Genomic DNA, 22821 nt, shown 5'->3' on the forward strand with positions numbered 1-22821 from the left:
TGTGGCTCTGTGATTGATTAATGCGGGCTGGAGAAAAGTTTTGTATCTGACATTGATTAGACTTCATGATTAATGGAATCAGAACCATAGACTGTGTCATTAATCGACGTAGTATTCGTGATGTCACCCATCTGTTTCTGAAGCGCTGTTTTGAAGCCAATCGTCTGCGGGAGCCATATTGGAAATGTTGAACTTAACATAACTGCTGTCAAGCTAGTGTGAGGTAAAGAGGCGGACTTTGAGTCTCCTCGCTAACAGCTACAATGTTCCTGCCTGTCAGTCAAGTCAGTCATGTCCTTAAATTGGCAAAACTGGTAATCTTAATATTTTCTGAACTGTTGCGTTCTAAAAATTTTACCCTCGTACACTGTGTGGCGATAGAGAAATTACCTGTTCAGACCAAAGCAATTTTTTGAACCAGGCTGTAAACATGTTTATTTCCGCTGCAAAGATCGTCTTCTTTAAATGGGTGTGTACATGGTTTCTGGTGTTTCTGCAGCCCGCCTCTAGTGGACACTCTATGAACTGCAGCTTATAACACTTTTGCATGGGCTTCATATTTTGAAACAGGAGGTTGCCGATAAAAACACTACAATTTACAGGAGAGGATAAGGGCTACTGAAATAAAAAACTGACTCTTTTCTGATAGTTCTACCTTAAATCTCATAATTTTGCCTTAAATCTTATATTTTGCCTTTAATCACATAATTCTGACTTTTTTTTTCTCTGAATTAAAAATGTAAGCTGCTGTTGGTAGTCATGGAGTAAACATCTGTTCAGAAAGAGGGACTTCGAATGTCAACACTATCCCTCCCACACAGATTTCCTCTTAGCCCCCAAACACAGATCTGCGTGTGCAGTCATAATAGTGCCGGACTCATAACCAATCAGAGGACATAGTAGGGGCTGCCCCTTAACCAATCAGGACAGAGGATTGGAGATTAGTTATGATTGGTCAGTCATAGAGGGGAATAATAACATTGCTTGATACAAAGGCATTGGAAAACGCAGAGATTTCGCAATAGTCTTAAATTACTCCACTTAGTGATCAGTACCGATGGGCATTATGACCTTTTCTCCAACCCAGCATAAAAAAACGTTTTTTACACCATTCCTACCAACAGCCGCTTTAAAATCACTCCTTAAAAATATATTTTTGCTCGTCCGCCCTTTAAGTAGATTTTTTTAGTGGCCCTATTACAAATAAATAATAAAATTATATTTGAACGCAACTTTAATGGAGTTTATGTGATAGTAATAGTCTGAAGTTGCTTGAGTTAGATTGTCTTTGTACTAATCCAGCCACCGCTCTGTGTTCTGTTCCCTGTGGATCGATTACTTCGGTCTGCAGCTGAGCTCTGACTCGATTAGCCGGCCTGTTGTTTGTATTGCTAACGGAAGAGGACAGTGATGATGGCTAATCATCGCTCAAACGGCACTTTAAAGATGTTTTCTGTATTAATAACATAATTAAACTGCTGCAGTAAGCTGTTCCTCTCCCTAACTGGCTGGTATCCGTGTTTATCTCTGTTTAAAAGCGGACTGCAGCTCTTCCTCTCGGTTTGTTTACACTGCAGCAGATTAAATGTCTCTTTCATTATAGTAATGGAGGCACGATGCGACTACTTTATTTACTTTCCTGCCGCTCCTGTGTCCTCTCTGTCGGACCTGTCCGACTACAAGTCCCTCCCGCGGCGCAAACAGGTCTTCCTCGGAGAGACAGTGCAGGTCTTGCTGGTTCTGAAGTTCCGGGATGACAGCTCCTGGAGGGACCTGGCGGGGTCTCTGTCCGCTGAGGGGAGCGTGAGCGCCGCGGAGACCCGACAACAGGCTCCCGTGGAGTTCGAGCCGGAACTCCAGACCTCCAGCTGCAGCGAGGATGAAGAGGAAGAGGAGCCTGGAGACAGGGGGGGCACAACCCGGAGCTTCACACACTGTAGACCACTTCTCATGCACAGCAACCCGGCCAGAGGGGGACGACAGGGGGGGAGAGAACCGGACAAGGTGAGAGGGATAAAGGGGATAAATACGGACGATATCTCGATTTTCTTATAACTGGTTTATTATAAGGATCATAAAATAGATGTATCTATTTACTTGCACGCATAAGAACTGATTATTATCATATGATCTGAATGTCCCCCCGGGATATATCAAATATTTCTGATTCTGATTCTGATCATTAATGTGAAGTTAAATTATAAGAAGGAGACCTTTCTTAAGAAACACAATCAAAACATACAAGAGCAACAATACACAAAACTGAAAATTCAAAAATACAAAATAAAAATGACAGTAACGACAGGGCAAATTAAAAAAATCTAAGATGAGAAAAGATGAAAAAAAAAGCATTCAAAGAGATTAAACATTAAAAATTAAAGATGGTGATCTCTTTACAACCTGTTTTAATGATAACGATATTTTACCATATGGATAATTGGTCCCATCTATAATTATAAGATTATAATAATGATAATAAACTTAGATTTTATTCCATCCTTTTAAACCAAAGTGCTCTGCAGCAGCAACAAGTCAGAGAAGTTTAAAGATAAAAACAACGTTTGGTTTAAGTTTGATGTTAAGAGGTCATTCTGTGTCATAAAGAGTTTAAAGGGGTTGAACTATTTAACACTTTAAGTCATCAGAAGTATCATAAAGTGCAAATTGTTGTTAGGATATAAAATCTTCTCAAGCAATAACATTTTGAAAAGTTTGACCAACTTAAAATTAAATGGGAAGAGGATTTAAATGAGCAGATATCAATCTGTCAGCGTCTTGTTGTCGTACGATTTGAGATCACAGGCTTCACTCGTCAAAGGTGAGACATTTTAGAATCAGGCCTGACATGGACCCTACTTGTTAAAGGTGCAGACAAGACTCTGTAAGCTTGCTCTAAATGTGCTGGACTTGCCCAAGTAGCTACAAGCGCAGCGTCCTGGTCTTTTGCACAAGGTGCCTTATTCTGCAGAGGTGGAAAGACCGTCTTCCCCGAAACACTCTCCCTGGATCAAAGAGATCATATATCAAGCTGGAGATTTGACAGAAGCTGGCAGCTTTTTTGGACCTTAGTTGAAGAGATGGGAGAAGAGCCATCATGTAGTGTCTTGGAGGTGCGTTTAAGGGTTGGGTTTTTCTCTTCTATTCTGATGATGTAGAATCTAATATTTTTCTATATCTTCGATAGAGAGACCTTATTTAAAAGAAAGGTATCATAAAGTGCAGCGAGGCTAAAACTGGAGTGATATGAGATTGTCGAGTTGGGGTCTAGTCAGAGCATTTTGATGTCTGCAGGTTAAAATAAAAATGCACAAGTGGAGCTTGGAGAAGATGAATGTGTGAGTGATGTGCACAGTCACTGACAAACAAGTTCACCCTCACACTCTCTGTCATACCTGCATATATATAGAATCAGAGGAAGCCTTTAAATAACTGTCCATTTACTCATTCTCACACTGACTGCCTCTGTATTTACCTTTATCATCTCAGCATGTCTGAACACCTCCAGACTTTCCTCTGCATGTTGCACCATCTCCGAGCTCTGGATCTGTTTGGACTTGACTGAACATTCAGGCCTTCAGGGACTGCCAACTGGCTCAGGCCTCCACCTGCAGACAGGGAGGAGGTCTGCAGACGTCCGCAGGTTTCAGAGGCGGTGAAACAGTTAGTGACAAAGTTAGACTGCTTCAAGCTGTAACATATTACACAGGGCTCCTTCAGGGTCAGATCCTGTGTGATATGCAAATCTGCAAAAGCAGCTGCTGCACATGTGTGGGTATATCTCTGAAACTTTAAGAATTGTGCAAAATTATTATGTGCATTAGTGAAGCGCCGACCACTCAGATCTGGAAGCAAAGATGTTCTTTTAACTGTAAATATTTATAAAAAGTAGACAAAACTTTATTTTATGTGAAAATATTAAAGGCTTGGACTGAATTATAATCATGTGAATATGAACTGAACATCCTTTGAGTTTCTGACTGCTGAACAAACCTGGACCGATGTTTTCCAGCCTTTTATGGACTTAAAGCTAGGGTTGGTAGTCTCGGAAAACTAGTATGAATTTGAATGTAGCATGTCTTCAGGACTCCGTCTAACCCCCCTCCCCCCTCCTCCCTCGGAGCTCCTCCAGAACGACGCCCCCACTCACATGCACAAGTGCCGCTGACTCATGACCATATGATGGTGTCTGATTCAAAACCGGTCCTCACCAAAACATTATCATAGTGAAAGTTAAAAAAACAAACAAACATGGCTGCTGTTAGTACTCACAACTGTCATGCTAGCATTATCCAGTTGTACCGGTGACACGATATCAGGAGAAAAGTTATAACACATATATAATACTGTAACAGCTCTACTGTTTGTTAAACGTGTTCAGTGTAGATGTTCTTAATTCCTACAGTGTTGACAGTCAGTGAAGGCATGAGGAGAGGTGTAGAGTGTGTGAACAGGGGAGAGGAGAGACAAGAGGAGAAGTTCTTCATTCTTAGTGCTTTGTTGGTTGGCGTGATCACGGCCGACAGTGACCGATTATTAAAGATCAACGTGTTCACCAATCGGCTCGTCATCCCTACAGCGTCCGGACGGACGCTACAGTACATCTACATTTTCTGTAGGACTTACTGAATGTCATTCATTCTTCTGCTTGTCAGAGCCCCGTGGTGAGAGCTTTTTAGACTCTGATCCGGACTACAGTCCTGAGCAAAGCACCTCATCGGGTCAGAGGGGACAGGCCCGAGGTCGAGCGAGAGGGGCAGTCAGTAGAGTAAGGGGAAGCAGAGGCAGGGGATGGGGACTCGGAGTACACGCCGGGGAAATGTACGTGATTTGATTGGTTTAAAATTTTGGGACCCAAAAACGGTGATTGGTTGGTGTTTTCCCAGGTTTACTCCGGCTGTAGATAGCAGCTTTTTTTCACTCTTTTTTAAGAACACATTATGTATTGATTACCATTTGGACATAAAGATCATTTTAACCAGTATAACAAAAAGTGTATCTAAATCTGACTACCAACCCCAGCTTTAACTAAGAATTAAAAGTTGTTATTAATCGGTTCTCTTACTGAGCTTCAGGTTGTGTAAGATGCTTGATTCTGATTGGTCAAAAAACCCTTGATTACGGTTTTTAACTTTCACTAATATGATCAACACCAGAGGCAAACTGATCACAAATCATATCAAATCAACCTGTAAGTGTCCATTAGCATCATATTGGTAAACAATGCAGCAAAAACCTTTAGTTTCCGTAAGAATCTTATTGATAAACAACGTTATAAAAAATGTAGTTTCTGTAGAAACCATGGAACGTAACTGACGAGAAATCACTGGGACTATTTTTAAAAACTGTAAACATAAATTATTTAGATCAATAAAATAATCTTTAATCAATGTTTTTACCAACATGTTTGTATTTTAATTTATAGCCGGGTAATAAGCCTTACTTAATTATCTAATAATGACGTTAACTGTAGTTGTAAATGTGCAGAGCTTTCTATTTGGTGATTTTTATTTATTCCCCATATTATCACCACACTGAGCTCTCTCACGTCTCCCTCTGTGTCCTCCTGCAGTCTGCTCTGCTTTTGGATGATCAGCTCGTCTTCTGTCTCACCATCTCTCTGGACAAACTGCCCGTCAACACCATCAAAGCAAAGGTCAGACTCACCTGCACACAAACAAACAAACAAACAAACTAACAAACAAACAAACAAACAAACAAACCTAATATAATGATAGAAATCAGTTTGAACAGCTGCAACTGTTCCTGCTCTCAGGTGGTGGTGACGGTGTGGAATCAGGATGATGAGGAGGTGGAGGTGAGAGAACACGGATACTTGACTCTCCTGCAGCTCAAGAGTCCAACACACACCTTCAGGCAGGACCAGAGCAGCTTCAAGGCACAGGGTAGGACACACGGACACATGGACACACAGACACAGACACAGACACACACACACACACACACACACACACACACACACACACACACACACACACACACACACACACACACACAGACACACACACACACACACACACACGCACACATACATGCATGCACCCTGGCTCTCTCTGCTTTTGGTTTTTACTTAATTTTGTGTTTTTATTCGCAGTCAGCACCTTCCTGAAGGTTCTTCCTCCTCCCAGTGTTCAGTGTCAGCAGATGATGGTCTCTGGGAAACACCTCACCGTCCTCAAAGGTGAAAGAAACACAGACGCTGACACACACACACACACACACACACACACACACACACACACACACACACACACACACACACACACACACACACACACACACACACACACACACACACACACACACACACACACAGACAAGCTCCAAAAACTAGGATAAATAATTTCTACTGCTGGACAGATAAGAAGTGAGGTCAACAAAGCTCCTTCTTCTCTCCTCAGTGTTGAACGGCAGCTCTCAGGAGGAGCTGTGTCTCAGAGACATGAAGATTCTTCCAAACTACAACTCGTCCTACCTCCCGATGATGCCAGACGGATCGGTGCTGGTCGTCGACAACGTCTGGTGAGAGCATGAGCATCAAGTCTCAGATTAAAAACCCTTTCCTGTGTTCGTGGTGTGTTCTTGACTTCACCTTTTCCTTTTTACGCCACAGCCATCAGTCGTCTGAGGTCTCCATGGCTGCTTTCTGCAGGATAGACAGCGAGTCCTCACGTTTACCCAGCATGCTCAGCGCCCTGGAGGAGCAGAGCTTCCTGTTCCAGTTGCAGCTACAAGACACAGAAGAGGAGGACTCCTGTGAGGTGAGAGGACAGGATGGAGGACATTATAGCACATTATTATGAACAAAGTTAACTGCAAACGTTTTAAAGTGTTCATGATTTCTTGAAAACACAAGGTCATTGTTTCTCTTTCTGGGACTGTTTTCAGCGGTGGATGAATCTTGTGATCTTGTAAATATGTGGAGCATGCTGGATTGAGTCAGAGTAAAGTTCAGTGTGAGAGTTCACAGTGATGAGGGAACAAGTCTGCCTCAGTTCTGGCTCACTGATGGAGAACAATAGAGCTCTATGATTCAGAGGAAGTAGAGACATCAGCCTGTGAAACTTCTGATAGTTTTAAATGTTACTTTTGATCTGCATGAAGCGTTTATTGATGATGAAATATGAAGGCTGTTTAATACACGAATCCTGTTTTTAATTACATCTTTAAAATCCCATTATTTAGCATTTTCAGACACTTTAGAGTCCATAATAACAATATAAAGCAAATGAAATGAACTTTATGTTCTTGACTCATCGATTTATAATTAAATGAACACTTCCCATCTGCACCAGTTAGATCTGAAACCACAACTCAGAGGAGGAGACAGCTTCAGAGAGTTTATTCTGTCAAACTTAGGGTTTATTATTTTATAGGAGAACACTGTTACACTTCCAGAAATCTGCAGGAGTGTATTAACTAAATGTTCAATCAGAGTAAGAATTGTGTACAGTAGGGATTAAAATTTCAAGTATTTTCCGTGATCGATCTTTGGAAATGTTAACGATCAATTATCAATTAATCATAAAAAAAAAGTTAAAGTTTTCCATGTAAAAAACAATGCCAAATGCGTTTTTTCCCCTGAATCAAATTTTCCTTCATGACACAATGTATATAACTTACAGTACTGAATAGCTACAGATCATATTTAGGTGTTCAAAATGTTAAATACACACTGAATATCGACATGTGAAGCAGGCTCATAATCTCAGCGGACACACAGTCATAAAAGTGAAGACTCAGACTTCAACAAGGGAACTGAACAGAAACATATTTCAGACTCAAGTGTCCAGTTTTCTGTCTACTCGTTCTTATTGAGAAAAATAGGCATGTGAAGGTGTGTCAGCCAGGAGCACAACCGGGTCAGAATCAGTCCGGTAGCAGAGAAAAAAAGCGCTCGTTGAGACCTGTCACTCAGACACAGCCCCCAGCCGAGAGTCTCCCGCTGTGTGCAACACCTTCAGTCAGCTGATTCACATCCAAACATGCTTTAAACTTAAAACACCTCCCTGATAGCTGAACCAAATATGAGACCACATGATGTTTGTTCCTCGTGATATAAAAAAATGTGTTTGAGTAAGTTCTTAACAATCAATGAATCAATACTTGATTAATTGTTGACATCCCTAGTGTACAGTTATTCTGAGATAATGACGTTCAGGGATCTCTGGTTAATGCAACAGCCGTTGCACTTTTCAGGAGTTCCACTTTGAAACCTCCAAACTGAGGACGTCCCTTAGACCCACAGACAGTTTCTTCTCATTTAGCTGCACTGTAGTTAACTTCCTGATTTAGTCTCATCCTGTATGCTTCGCTCAAACTCAAATTACTTCACTGATACTTTAACTCAGTTTGACTCAAAGTGCAGATTACTTAAGACTTGTTAACTGAGCTGTCTGTAAGTTTTTAAAGTGAAATGTGTCGTTCAGAAGAGCCATGATGTCGTTATTTTACATCCCAGCAGCAGGAGGAAAGAGGGAGGCACTGCGGCAGCTTAACTACGGTGTGCCAAAAAGGATAAAATAGCATGTGATTGAACAAAAAGAACATAGTAATAATTATTTTGGACCTTACTTGCACCAAGATCAATACGTTAACAATGACAGTTCTTCAAATATGTAAAGTATAACCACTTAACCTTTCAAACTCTGCAACAGAAACATGTCTGCTGATATCTAATTAGTATTTTTGCATATTTTCATGTAGTTTCTGGGAGTCATAGATAATAAATTGCAAGTATCAGACTAATATTATCAAAGTATTTTGACAGATAAACTCAAAAATATTGATGACAAGATAATGATATATAATACAGATGATGAAGGATATGTTTTATAAAGTTGCACAAGTTATTGAACATCTTTTATTTTTATGCTCTGATAGTCGACATGATCCATAGTTTCATCTACCACTGAAACACAGTGTTGTTTTGGCTGATTGTGATGTTATATCTGTCAGTATTTCAAATGTTCCAAACCCCTAACATCTGCCGGGCTAAGTTTAGTCATTTATACCCTGGATCTGATCTTTGATTTTATTCTAAACAGGATTACGCCCTCCCACACAGTGTGCCATGTTATGTAATCAGATGAACAAAGTGATGGAGGCTCTACCTGTTCTTTATTTTTAGATCCTTTTTAACAGAATCTTGTCTGTTTTTAAAAAAGATGATGATGGTGAAAGTGAAATCACCTGTGTGAGTGTTTTTGTGTCTTCTTCAGGGGTTGGAGGTCCAGTTGGTGGCTGTGTTACAGTGGTTCTCTCCTGCACTGCCATACACAAGGTAACCTAACTTCCTGTTCAGACGCTCGTTGTTTCACCTAGAGTCCCGTGAAGTGGGATATCTCAGAGAGCAGCGTGTGGTAAGATAAGGGACCTGTCTAAATCCTGGAAAACCTGCCCTTGATGTCTGCATTAGTGTCCTTGCTGTACCTGGGCTTTGCTACAGAAACTTGAGTTTTCTAACATTGTTTAAACTTGAAGTTCTGTAGACTGCACTCTTGTTTTTGAGAGATTTCTTGATGCTTATTAATGAACAGAATAACCATTTCAAACAACCAGGAAACAAAAAGGACAGGAAGTGTAGGAAAAGAGATGGGCACTTCTTCTTTATGAATACTTAGATGGAAAAGTAGAAGAGCCTGCTAAGGTTGTTAAAATCTTTGATACTCTTCAATTCCAAGTGCTTTAAAATGATACTGGACCCAGAGAATCAAACTTTGTCACGCCGGCTGAGTTTTTGAGATTGGTCTGACTCTTTGTTGGATTCATTGTTTTAATCTGCATGTGAGATGGATTTGGCTGAAGGTGTTTTAATCTCCCAAAATCTTGGAAAAATCCGGTTTAAATCCCACGCTGAGGGATTAACTCGGCGACGATTGGCTGTGAGTTGAAAGGGTTTTTCAGACATTGAGATTTTAGTTGTTTAGCGGGGTAGACTTAATCCTGGAACACCAGACTTCCATGCAGTGACCTATTTGGAACTGTGTTGTACTTTGTTAAATGACCTTTAAAGTATGCAACCCACATTAGTTTCCAGTGGGATGTTGGTGGACCTTTGTGCAGAATCGCTGTCCACTGAAATGTTGGGCGTTATGATATCTTTTATCTGAAGGCTTGGTTTAATCCTGAAATCCCAGATTCCCTTACCAGCAATGGTTTTCGGACCTCCTTGTCTCCATCAGGTCAAGAGGGATACAGGAGTCTTGCATTGGTTTTGCACTGGATTTCTGTACTAGATAGGTTAGCACTGGGTTGTTTGGTGCCCAGCTAAATCCTGGAACACCTGTTCTCTGTGCCTGCATGCATTAAGATGTTTGAAGATGCATTGCCTTGTTTTGCTGTTGGGCTTGGCTAAATCCTGGAACTTAAGACATCCATGCCTGCATTAATTCCCAGTAGGACGTCAGAGGCTGGAATGTCCTTTTGTTTCCCAGGGGCATGACGTGGAACATTTGGTCCTTTATTTCCAGGGGTATTTGGGGAAGTGGTGTGTGGTGCATATGCATCCCGTTCAGAGAGGCTCTGAGATTAGTTGATCAAACATAACACTTAAAAGCCAGTCTGCTCTTTTATTCCAGATTCATCTCCAGTTGTTACTCCCTGCCGAGTATCCGCCTGGATCGTCCTCGCCTGGTGATGATGGCCTCCTGTCCCCGAGCTGTCAAGCCTCTGGAGCTCTTCTGGGTTAAATACACCCTGCTCAATGACCTGCAGGACTTCCTGTCTGTACGACTGATCTGGAACTGTGAGGGTGAGGAGCAGACTTTCTTTTACCTCTGTGCAAAAACAAACATCCTTTAGTTCTAATCAGTTAGTGATAAAATACCTGTGATTGAGTAAGTCCTGTGGAGACATGCAAGAGGGATTTCGACACACAGCACAGTCTGTTATGTGTCGTAACAGCCCTGAGGTGTGAGGTGAATAATAACAGGGGAGTATCCGCATTGTTGTGAGTTAAAGTCAGCCTCCCTCAAACAGACCGGGTCGGTGTCCAGATGTGGAAAATCCTTCAAAAGCACCAGGAGTCTTTGAGATGCTTGAAGGGTGAGATGATGAAATCCCAAAGTACAGTGAAGCCTGGGGATGAAACACATTTCTCTTACAGTGCAGATCAAATATCTGTGATGTCAGGATGATCAAGCTGCTCCTGGGGTTGTAACCCAAAGTGATGCATAAACAGCAGCTCTGTGTTTGACAGTTGGCTCGTTTCCTGTCCCAGCCTGCAAAAACTAGACCTCCACCTCTCTGTCAGCAGCTCTCCGCAGCCAGAGTCCACAGATGTATCACCCCTCTTGTGCAGCAAGGGTCAAAGGACAGCAATAAAACACACATGTTCACTTTCTTCTCCTTCGTGTGCTCCTCCCAACACCTGGTTTGTCCACCCCTCCATCCATCAGCTAAGAGAGGAGGTCTGCCGGTCTCTGGGTTGCGGTCTGTGATGTGTCAGTCTCCGTTGAATTACCTGGGACGATGTAGAAAAGGCTCCACCCTCTCCTTCAGCGTGGCCTTCCAGATCCTTCACACCGGACTCTTTGAGGTACCAAATCCCAACACATCTCTTTCCAAACAGAGCAGGTCTAGACCGTACTCTATGTTCTATTATTAACAAAGACCCAACATCAAGACAGGATCAGATCCAGTCCCATCTTACAGACAGGACTCAGTCTGATCTAATTTTAATCCACCATGAGCAGAGCACTTTGCAGCATTTAGCAAGTTACAGTGGCAAGGACAAACTTCCTTTAACAGGCAGAAACCTCCAGCAGGACCAGACTCATGTTAGACACACATCTGCTGAGACCGTGTTGGAGAGAGGGATAGAGGGAGATGAAGAGAGAGAGAGATGATAGTGGTGAGACAGACAGTAGTAGTTGTAGCAGCTGGAGTCTAGAACGTCCATAGCAGCAGACCCAGAGGAACCTACGAGACAAGGGAGCTCAGGGACTCCAGAAAGGTCTATGGTTAGTAACTTTAATGTGACAGGAAGAGTTAAAGTAAGTGACAGGTAGCTAGAGGAGAGAGAGAGAGAGAGCGAGAGAGAGAGACCGGATCCAAGTGTGTCAGTCTAAGCCTATAGCAGCATAACTAAGAGCTTGTCCAAGCCTGAGCCAGCTCTAACTGTATGCTTGATCAAAAAGGAAAGTTTGAAGCCTAATATTAAAAGTAGAGAGGGTGTCTGTCTCCCGGACCCTGACTGGTAGATGATTCCAAAGTAGCGGTGCCTGATAGCTGAAGGCTCTACCTCCCATACTACTTTTAGAGACGTTCTGATAAATTGGTGTTTGTTAGTTCTTGCTCCTCTCTAGCTCCCCATCCTGTTCAAATATAGTAACTGCAATATAGACGTGTCCAGAGTTTCCCCTCACATTAAACTAATGATTCTAAACACACAGCTGAGTCAGCACATGAAGCTGAAGCTCCAGTTCACCTCTCCTCCTGCTGAGCCTCCATCATCATCATCATCTTCATCACCCAGCCCTGCAGTCAGGGAGCTACAGCAAGGAAACAGTCTGGGCCGGTCTCAGAGCTTCTCTCATCAGCTTCCCATCAAGTCTCACCACGTCAGGTAGGAAGTGTGGTGCGTTCAAAGTCCCTCTGTTAACACCGTGAGAAAGACGTTCCTGACTCTGTCTCTGCTGTCTGTCTGCAGGTCAGGCAGTGTCATGGACCATCGAGCCGTCACTCCTCCTGTGTGGTCTCCAGCAGGTCGGCCCCTCCCCCTCCCCCTCCCCCCTGAGCACGCCCTCATCTCTTTGGATAAGATCGCAAAGAGAGAGTGTAAGGTGTTGGTGCTGGAGCCGATACTTCAGGAACACAGCAGGTAAACTGCTTCAGCACTCTGTACTCTCAGTAATGACACGACCTAGTCAAGTATCATAAAGTCTAAAACCAGGAGGAAACCAGAGATAACCCAGATTTGGAAATCCCCTTTTTCTTTCCTGGATCAAATAATCCAGATTAATTTAGTCCTGTTATTTTCAAAGAATCAACCTTATGCAGACAGACTTTTATCACTAATTCAGATTATGATAGCTCTAAATGAGACTACACATGTTGTCCACATGGGGTGCTAAAATCCACACAAACTGAAGTATCTTAGTATGCTTTAAATTCAATAATCTAGGTTTGGTTTTGAAAGTACTCTATGGATTACTTTATCGGGAAAACAACGCTTATGTCTACTTATACAGTCGTGCTCATAAGTGTACATACCCTGGCAGAATTTATTGTTTCTTGGGTAGTTTCTGCTGTTTTTATAAGTTGTTTGATAACATTTTGCTTCACCCAACCACCAACCATGAGTGAAAAAAAGTTTTTCTCTTATCATTCATATTCTCTGAAAAATGGCCAAAAAAATCACAAATCCTGCCAGGGTATGTAAACTTATGAGCACAACTGTATATTGATCATCACTCTGTAAAGATAATGATTAATTGGGCTAATTTAAGACTTCTTTTCCATGTCGTTCCTGTAATCCGGTCTGAATCCAGCCCTCTCCTGGATTCAGTTATCCCAATCTTACTCAAAAGTTTGAAGTACAATAAAAAACAAGACCTGGATAACCTGATCTTTTTTCTTTTGAACCTCTCTATATCAAAACTTAATCCAAGCTTATAGCTTTAATCTGATCAGATTACTTTAAACAGCTAAGCTTTTCATGATTATTGTGAACCTGACTAATTATTAATAATTTATCTTTTCCCATATGCACATAATAAACATTTTTGTACATTTTACTTTTGTTTTTTTAGTTTGAAGAAAAAGAAAAACAACAACAGATAAACTCTTAAAATCCTAGAAGAAAATGTGATTAGATGATTTGTTTGTTGTTAGATTAAAGCTGAGAAATAATTTGATTTTCTGACTTTAAAGTTCTGTTGGTGTGAGTTTTGGCGCCCCCTGTGGAAAAAGCAGCCCTCAGCAGTTTTAGGCATGAAATTTAACAGTACAAACATTTTGAGTGAAAATATCTTCAAAAAATAATTTGATGTTAAAGTTTAAAATAAAAAATGTTTATTTTGATTATTAAGGAAAATTGTTATCTCAGTATTAGTTTGCCTTTCTGTTAATCCATCAAACTTTCATCCTTTGTTCCCCCCGACATTCAGGGTCTCATCCATCGCCTGAAAGAGAGAAAATAGGAGGAGAGAGAGAGGGGGGGTGGGGGGAGAAGAAAAGGAGAAAGAGGAGGTGAGAGGAGAAGTGATGGACTACAGGGTAAAGATGAAGAAAACAACAGGAAAGTCTGAGTGGACAAGAATAATTTATCATCTCACTGGATTATCATTTTGCTGGATTAGGATTTTATTGGATTATGATTCTATGAGATTTTATTTTGGCTGTTTCTTTCATGTCATTAATTTGATGCTCCACTGGATTATTGTTCCCCTGGTTTATTTTCTTATATGTTGACTAACCCGTCACTTCATCAATTCACAAGATGCCACTTATTAATAATCTGACTGAATTATATTTGTATCATCATTCCTTTAGATTATCCTTTAACCTACTCATAGTAAAGCTATTTAACAACCGCACATGTTATCAATCCAAAATGGACCATACAAAAAGAATCATTTTAAGGGTTTGAATAAACCAATAATAAACCATTCCAATAACTTATGTGAAATATTTATCATTCCAATAATTTAACATTTCATTAATTTAACATTCCAATAATATAACATTCCAATAATTTAACATTCCGATAATTTATTACTTCAATAATTTGTGACTCCAATAATTTGACATTCCAATATTTGACATTTCAGTAGTTTGACATTTAAAAAATGGAACTCTCCAATAATTTGACATTTCAATAATTTGACTTTCCAATAATTTGACATTTCAATAATTTGACTTTCCAATAATTAAACATTTTAATAGTTCGACATTCCAATAATCTGACGTTTTTTATAATTTAACATTTCAATAATTTGACATTTGAATAACTTGACATTCGGATAAGTTAACTTTTCAGTAATTTATTATTCCAATAGTGTGACAGTCCAGTAATATATCATTATTTTTATTTTTTATTTTAATGCTTTATAATCAACTGGTTAATAACTTTACTGGTTTATTATCTCATAAAATAATCTTCACCATAGGTTTAACTGTTGATTAATGTTCTGTTGGATTAGAAAATAACTTGATTGTAATCTTACAGATTCTCATTCCTCCAAATGTGAAGTTCGCTGAACTGAATTCTCATTCGTTTATTTTATCACTGCTTAAATATCCTGCTGGTTTATTATTTCTCAGGACTTTCATCACATTTTACTGGATTATTAATCCATTGGATTAATGAGACACTGGATTTTCTTTCCAATAATTTAGCTTTTCCCTTGTATATTTTTTATCATTTCATTTGGTTGTCATTTCACTGGATTAGCATTTTGCTGATTTATTGTTTTAGTGAATTATCATTTCACTGGATTATCATCTCACTGGATTATCATTGCACAGGTCTTTCATTTCACTGTTTTTTTTACTTTATGGGTGGTTTTACTTGACTGGTTTATCATTCAACTGGGTTATCTGTTTTTTATTGATTCTTTTCACTGGATTGTCTCTCCATTAATCGATAATTTCAAGGGTTTCTCTTTTGATTGGTTTTAAATGCCAGTAGATTATCATTGTATCATTACATCCTGGATTAACAGTTTACATTTCACTGATCTAACAGCTCCCCTTCTACACGCCAACATCAGTTGTTGTTGTTATTTTTTCTTTTCTTTTACATTTTCATTGTATTTTATTTCAATGCTTTCTTTTAATGCCTCGTGGGATATTTTGTTGATATTTATAGTTTAGCACATTTTAAACACTGTAGAGCTCTTTGTCTGCTGCTTCTTGTTGTTAAGGCAGCTCTTGTTTCCCTTGGGATGAAATCAGGAAACTCCAGATAATCCTTTTATAAAATGTGACGATTTCAAAAAGTTGATCTACTGAAATATTCTAGCTTAGTGCACATAAAAAGAAGTTTTGGGTTTACTCTGAGTCGAGATAAAATCTGAAGCTCAGCACCGCTCTTATGAAGCTAGAGGGGGTTTACAGTCTGGACATTGATAGGAACTTTTCTTTCAAACTGCTGATTTAAAGTTTGGTTATTGTCTTATTTATTTTGAATGTAGGATTGTACATTTTTATTTTCTGTAGAGTTTTAAACTTAAACATAAAAGCACTCCATGGTCTGACAGGGCAGTGTAAGTCTTCTCATTTCAACGTCCAATCATTCAAGCCCGCAGTGAAAATGACTTCCTGTTTAACTGCGATGTAAAAAAAGGTCTACCTGATTTCAGAGGGTGTTGCTGCATTAAGCATGTTTGAAACCAGCTGTTCTTGAATTTCCTTTAAAGGATTCTGAAGGTCTTATATCATAATCATAGAGCTGTGTTGTTTTTAATGTACAAACCAGTATCAAAGCTAGACTGCAGTGCCTACATGACCCATGATTCTGACTTTGATTTAAATCCTTTTTCAGTTTCTGTTTTTTTAGCTACTTTGGTTCAATAGGTGTATCTGTAATTCATATGTTTGTGACATTAACTAGGTTGCCCATTTTGGGCTAAAAACAGACTTTCAACGTTAATTCCCCCTCCCTGAAGATCAGACTTCATAGAGTGACCTTCAGTGGAACAAAACTCTGAACAAGACATTTTCAGGTCGCTTAGATGGGAATTCTTAATCCCAAGTGTCCCCTGTCTCACTCCTCCCCTGATTCTTGGTCTCTGTGACTCTAAATGGGATCATGATTTACTAAATTAACATCAGTCTGTGTTGAAGAAGACTTAAAACTAGAGATTGAGACCATAAACTCACGAGGAGAATGTTTACTGAGGGAATAAATCAGCTGAGAAGGAGGATAATTATCTCTGACTTCTAAACCAGACAGTGGACTCGCCCCCTGCTGGACATTAGAGAGAATGCAAGTTTAAGGCAGGTTGAAGGTGATTATGTCCACTTCTTAGAAGTGACAGTCTGTATGAAATACAGTGTATTTGAACAATCCTCCAGTGTTCAGCAGCTATTACATACTCCTGAAGTCTGACATCAGGAAACGTTTATACTGACATTGAAGACCTTACATTATGAGAGACGTGTAGAGTTTTATAACAGACTGTTTTTGTTTAACACTGGAGTTAAAAAGCAGAATGTATCTGAAGCTGAACACAGCTGCTGTCCAGACATCATGAATGTGTCTTGTATTGAACTCCTCTGTGTTAAGGCTCCTCTGTAAAGACTCAGATGTTTATAGAGTCACTCTGGCTGTGTAAGGACGGGTCTCCTGCTGGGACAGATCTCCTTGTTTCTGTCTACTTGAATGAAAAATAAAGTATTTCTGGGTAAAACTTTTGTTGTTCTCATTTATCTGATAGATGACATCAGCAGCAGTCGTTTTTCACAGGACAGTTTTCAACTTCCCCTCTGTCCATCTTAAACGGGCTCAGGTCCAGAGAAGTCTCCGGGGTTTCTGGATCATGTTTACATATGGTTTCCTCTTTGCATGGTTCAGTTTGAACCTGCATTCGTTGATGCAGTGATGCACTGCGTTCACAAGCAATGATTTTTAACCCCTGCAGTGACTTCCACTACAGAGTCATGTCTGTTTTTAATGCAGTGACTTCCACTACAGAGTCATGTCTGTTTTTAATGCAGTGACTTCCACTACAGAGTCATGTCTGTTTTTAATGCAGTGACTTCCACTACAGAGTCATGTCTGTTTTTAATGCAGTGACTTCCACTACAGAGTCATGTCTGTTTTTAATGCAGTGACTTCCACTAAAGAGTCATGTCTGTTTTTAATGCAGTGATTTCCACTACAGAGTCATGTCTGTTTTTAATGCAGTGATTTCCACTACAGAGTCATGTCTGTTTTTAATGCAGTGATTTCCACTACAGAGTCATGTCTGTTTTTAATGCAGTGATTTCCACTACAGAGTCATGTCTGTTTTTAATGCAGTGACATCCACTACAGAGTCATGTCTGTTTTTAATGCAGTGATTTCCACTACAGAGTCATGTCTGTTTTTAATGCAGTGACTTCCATTACAGAGTCATGTCTGTTTTTAATGCAGTGATTTCCACTACAGAGTCATGTCTGTTTTTAATGCAGTGATTTCCACTACAGAGTCATGTCTGTTTTTAATGCAGTGACTTCCACTACAGAGTCATGTCTGTTTTTAATGCAGTGATCTCCACTACAGAGTCATGTCTGTTTTTAATGCAGTGACTTCCACTACAGAGTCATGTCTGTTTTTAATGCAGTGACTTCCACTAAAGAGTCATGTCCGTTTTTAATGCAGTGATTTCCACTACAGAGTCATGTCTGTTTTTAATGCAGTGATTTCCACTACAGATTCATGTCTGTTTTTAATGCAGTGATTTCCACTACAGAGTCATGTCTGTTTTTAATGCAGTGACATCCACTACAGAGTCATGTCTGTTTTTAATGCAGTGACTTCCACTACAGAGTCATGTCTGTTTTTAATGCAGTGACTTCCACTAAAGAGTCATGTCCGTTTTTAATGCAGTGATTTCCACTACAGAGTCATGTCTGTTTTTAATGCAGTGATTTCCACTACAGAGTCATGTCTGTTTTTAATGCAGTGATTTCCACTACAGAGTCATGTCTGTTTTTAATGCAGTGACATCCACTACAGAGTCATGTCTGTTTTTAATGCAGTGACTTCCACTACAGAGCCATGTCTGTTTTTAATGCAGTGATTTCCACTACAGAGTCATGTCTGTTTTTAATGCAGTGATTTCCACTACAGAGTCATGTCTGTTTTTAATGCAGTGACTTCAACTACAGAGTCATGTCTGTTTTTAATGCAGTGACTTCCACTACAGAGTCATGTCTGTTTTTAATGCAGTGACTTCCATTACAGAGTCATTTCTGTTTTCAATGCAGTGCTGCCTGAGGACCTGAAGATCAGGTCCATCCAATATTGGTTTTGGTCCTTGTCCCTCTTATACAGGGGTGTCTCCAGACTCTCTGAATCTTTTAATGATGTTATGTACTGGAGATGATGAAATCCACTCATTCTTTGTTACTCTGAGGAACATTGTTCTGAAACTGTTGAATTATTTTCTCACTCAGTCTCTCACAGAGTGGTGAACCTCTTTCAATCTTTCCTTATGAGGCTTTGTCTGTTTTGGTTCTTGAGGCGTACAGGTCTTCACAAACTCACGTGCACATTTTTTTCTTCAAAGCATTTATTTCATAAATACATTAACATGACATTCAGAGGTCTAGATTTCCTCAAAATTAAACTTTCATATCTGACTAAAATTACATTTCAAAGCATAAGTTAAGAAAGCAAAACAAAAACAACAATATTCACAAGCTCATAAAAACTATAGTCATCATTTCTTACAGCGATTTATCATCTTCACAGAGGTTCTTCAGTTCTCCTTGCAGAGTGGTCATTTGTCCTCACATGTTGGTGACCTTATCTTTCCTTTCATCGTCTATGTTTTTGTAAGGCACACCTGAAAGAGAGGGATTCAGGTTCAGGTCACACGAAATAAGTATCAACACAAGTATTTACTTATAACTCCACGAAGGAATCATATTCCAGATGGTTCTTACTTGTTGATGATGATGATTTCATGCTGATAGTTTTCAACTCCTTCTTCTTCTTATTCCTGCAGACACACACACACACAGGTGAAAAACTGAACTCTCTTCTTCTCGTATGAGGTAAGAGAGAGAAGAAAGACTCGAAAGACTCGAAAAGATCCCTCCACCTCTGGATTCTGATCTCGCAGATTCCCAATTTATATCATCACTGATACCACGAGGATCCCAAGGTTACAAGATTGTTTTTTCTCTCACCTATTTTTATCTGACTGCTGAATAACATAAGCTTTTGACCTGCAATGAAAATGAAACTGCTCTTAATGATCAGTCACTGTTTGAACCTTCCTCTTCATCCTCCTCTTCCTCACGGTGTGTTCAGACCAAAGCATGCCTCTTTTTCCAGCTACCCGAGGCTAGGCAGAGCCTAGTTTGATGACCTATTAACTTAGATCAGTATCTGGATTTCTCTGAGGGGCACCAACTAACAGGGTTCAGTTACAGTTGTCGCGCACCTGTCCATCTGTCTCCATTGAGTCTCAGCTTCACTGTAACCAACAAGTCACACTAAAGTCAGCTGACGTCTGTCTGACTATAGCGTTATGTAGCTGACATACACAGATGTTTATTTGCTCTGTTTCAGCTGAGGAGCCCCTGTCCATCCTTCTCAACTGAGTCTCAGCTTCAATGTAACTATCAGTCATGCAAAAGCAGGCTGAGATCTGTTTGACTACAGCACCAGGAAACTGAAAAAAGAAGATGTTCATGTGCTCTGTCTAAGCTAACGAGCACCTGTCCATCTGTCCTCACTGAGTCTCAGCTTCACTGTAACAAACAAGGCATACTAAAGTGGGCTGAGATCTGTCGGACTACAGCGCTATGTGTCTGAAATAAACAGATGGTTATATGCTCTGTTTAAGCTTACGATCGTCTGTCCATCTGTCCCAACTGAGTCTCAGCTTCACTGTAACTAACAAGTCCACTAATTCAGTTTAAATCTGTCTCAGTACAGCGACATGAGGCCAAATTAAACAGATGCTAATGTGATTTAATGTCAATGAACAGATGGTTCTTTGCTGTTTCAGCTTTGGAGCGCCTGTCCATCTATCCCCACTGAGTCTCAGCTTCACTGTAACAGAGGCTGAATGGAGGCTGAAATAACTATATCAGGATACTTGTGACAAACTCATCATCTGTCAGCTTTGTCTCCAAAACGACAAGAGAACAACTTTTAAAACACTCGTTTTTTGAATGGACTTTTTTTTTTGTCAAAGCTTGGTTCTAGTGCAAAGTATCATATATCTGTTTAAAAACTGCCTGCTTTGCTTCAAGTTTTTCCAAAATTTGCATGCAATTTATTTGCAGAGAAATGCACGCAAGTTCAACTTTTATTTTGCCATCATCCGAAGTTTGTTCATTATTTTTGCAGACGTATTTGTGATATCCTATCCATTTTCTTTGAATTAATTGAGCCGTGCGACGGTTTGCTTCATCACTGTTCTGAACACACCTGCAGGGTTGGGGGATGTCGATTAGGGCTTTCTGCAAATGTCACTCAGCAGTCGTAAAAATACACACACACACACACACACACACACACACACACACGCACGCATGCCCGTTCTCCCACACACAGATACTTTGACGTTTCTCCTGCACAGAGTCAGACCCACTTGGATTTTCTTCTGCAGACGCACACGATGGTCACCAAGATGGCGAAGACAGCGACGGAGACCAGCACAGCGATCAGGATGATCCACTTCTCTTCTGTGATGAACAAATTATAAGACACAGAATCAGACTCTCTGTAGAAGGAAGATTATAAGAGATGTTTTTTTTTTTTTTAATTCAGTCTTTTTCAGCGCCTCACCGAGTCCTCCATCGCTTTCAATGATCTCGTTCTCACAGTTGGAGCCCTCAAAGCCCTCAGTGCACTGACAGGTGTAGGTGCTGTTTCTGCCCATCTCACAGGTTCCTCCATTCTCACATGGGTAACTGAGGCAGGGACTCTCTGCAGCATGAAACAACACAACCATCAGATTTACACATCTTTACTCCATTTCTCACACAATCATCATGAACAGGTGCTATGACAGTGAGGCATTGGCTGTTGTCTGAGGGGGGAGGGTGCAGACAGATGCAGAGGTGGAAAAACACCAAAACAAAGACGGCAAACACACATGATGTGTGCAAAATAAAGTCCGGATACCGATCTGACTATCCGTGCAAAAAAGTGAATTAACTTGGCCTCTGCGGTTTTTGCATTTCACTCTGCACGCACGCACGCACGCACGCACGCACGCACGCACGCACGCACGCACGCACGCACGCACGCACGCACGCACGCACGCACGCACGCACGCACGCACGCACGCACACAAACACACAAACACACAAACACACAAACACACAAACACACAAACACACACACTGACCTCTGTAGCAGTCTCGTTTGAACTCAAATATGGTGCACACGTATCCTTTCTCGCAGCCCTTTTGTTGACACACTGCTCCAGTCTTGGTACATTCACAGGTCTCCGAACAATCCTCCGTCACAAACTTCTCCTTCAGCTGCAGGATGGAGGGTGAGAGAGAGAGTGAGAGAGAGAGAGAGAGAGAGAGAGAGAGAGAGAGAGAGAGAGAGAGAGAGAGAGAGAGAGAGAGAGAGAGAGAGAGAGAGAGAGAGAGAGAGAGAGAGAGAGAGAGAGAGAGAGAGTGAGGAGGAGGAGGTCACATGATCACAGACACTGTGCTGTACCTGCCTGATGAAACTCTTACAGGATAGTATCTGTCAACGAAGAGGCAGCCGCACTGCGTGTATGGCACACACATGCCCTCGCTCATCACGAAGCCGGCGTCACACTTGCATCCTTCTGCACATGACGAGTCGGTACACTCGGAGGGGGCCGCCAGGTTGGCACAGGAGGAGGGGCAAGGAGACATGCAGGTGGAGTAAGTGCTGTTTGCACCACAGGAGAGGACTGAGGAGAGAGAGAGAGAGAGAGAGAGAGAAGACAGCTCTTTTAAACACCAGGGTTTAGTTTATTTCACCACCTCGCTATAGTTCAAATAGATAAAGTATCCTAATGTAAGATATCACCAGTCATAAATAAGGGTTGATCGGATCATGATGAGTAAAATGAGCTGGCAGTGCAGGAAGTTAAATTACCCTGTAAAACATCTTGAAATGAGGTGTGATAGCTTCTCTGTGGCTTC

The 22821-nt window shown here is 40.7% G+C and overlaps 2 protein-coding genes across 2 annotated transcripts in view; one reads left to right on the forward strand and one right to left on the reverse strand.

Moving 5' to 3' along the window:
- Positions 1-1363: 1363 nt before the first annotated feature.
- Positions 1364-17375, forward strand: map11 (microtubule associated protein 1). Its single transcript, XM_034676986.1, has 12 exons — positions 1364-2004; positions 5570-5653; positions 5774-5903; positions 6113-6199; positions 6420-6540; positions 6632-6779; positions 9240-9301; positions 10599-10771; positions 11418-11557; positions 12414-12586; positions 12671-12841; positions 14130-17375. Exons 1-12 carry the CDS (start codon positions 1606-1608, stop codon positions 14146-14148), a joined length of 1707 nt encoding a protein of 568 aa, XP_034532877.1. The 5' UTR covers positions 1364-1605; the 3' UTR covers positions 14149-17375.
- A 1854-nt stretch (positions 17376-19229) lies between these two features.
- zanl (zonadhesin, like) overlaps positions 19230-22821 on the reverse strand; it is a 31655-nt gene continuing 28063 nt past the window's right edge. Inside the window, 6 exon segments of the mRNA XM_034677209.1 lie at positions 19230-19517; positions 19618-19673; positions 21279-21372; positions 21476-21616; positions 22041-22176; positions 22384-22586. Coding sequence (XP_034533100.1) covers positions 19462-19517; positions 19618-19673; positions 21279-21372; positions 21476-21616; positions 22041-22176; positions 22384-22586 — 686 coding nt within the window. The 3' untranslated portion in view covers positions 19230-19461.

This window comes from Notolabrus celidotus, chromosome 23 (assembly GCF_009762535.1).
Source record: "Notolabrus celidotus isolate fNotCel1 chromosome 23, fNotCel1.pri, whole genome shotgun sequence".
Classification (NCBI taxonomy): domain Eukaryota; kingdom Metazoa; phylum Chordata; class Actinopteri; order Labriformes; family Labridae; genus Notolabrus; species Notolabrus celidotus.

Bases quoted from the DNA above. Each gene is read 5' to 3' on its own strand.
- map11 (XM_034676986.1), top strand. From the start codon at position 1,606: ATGGAGGCACGATGCGACTACTTTATTTACTTTCCTGCCGCTCCTGTG. The intron at 5,904-6,112 runs GTAGGACACACG...TTTTATTCGCAG, and splicing joins GAGCAGCTTCAAGGCACAGG to TCAGCACCTTCCTGAAGGTT. The intron at 6,541-6,631 runs GTGAGAGCATGA...TTTACGCCACAG, and splicing joins CTGGTCGTCGACAACGTCTG to CCATCAGTCGTCTGAGGTCT.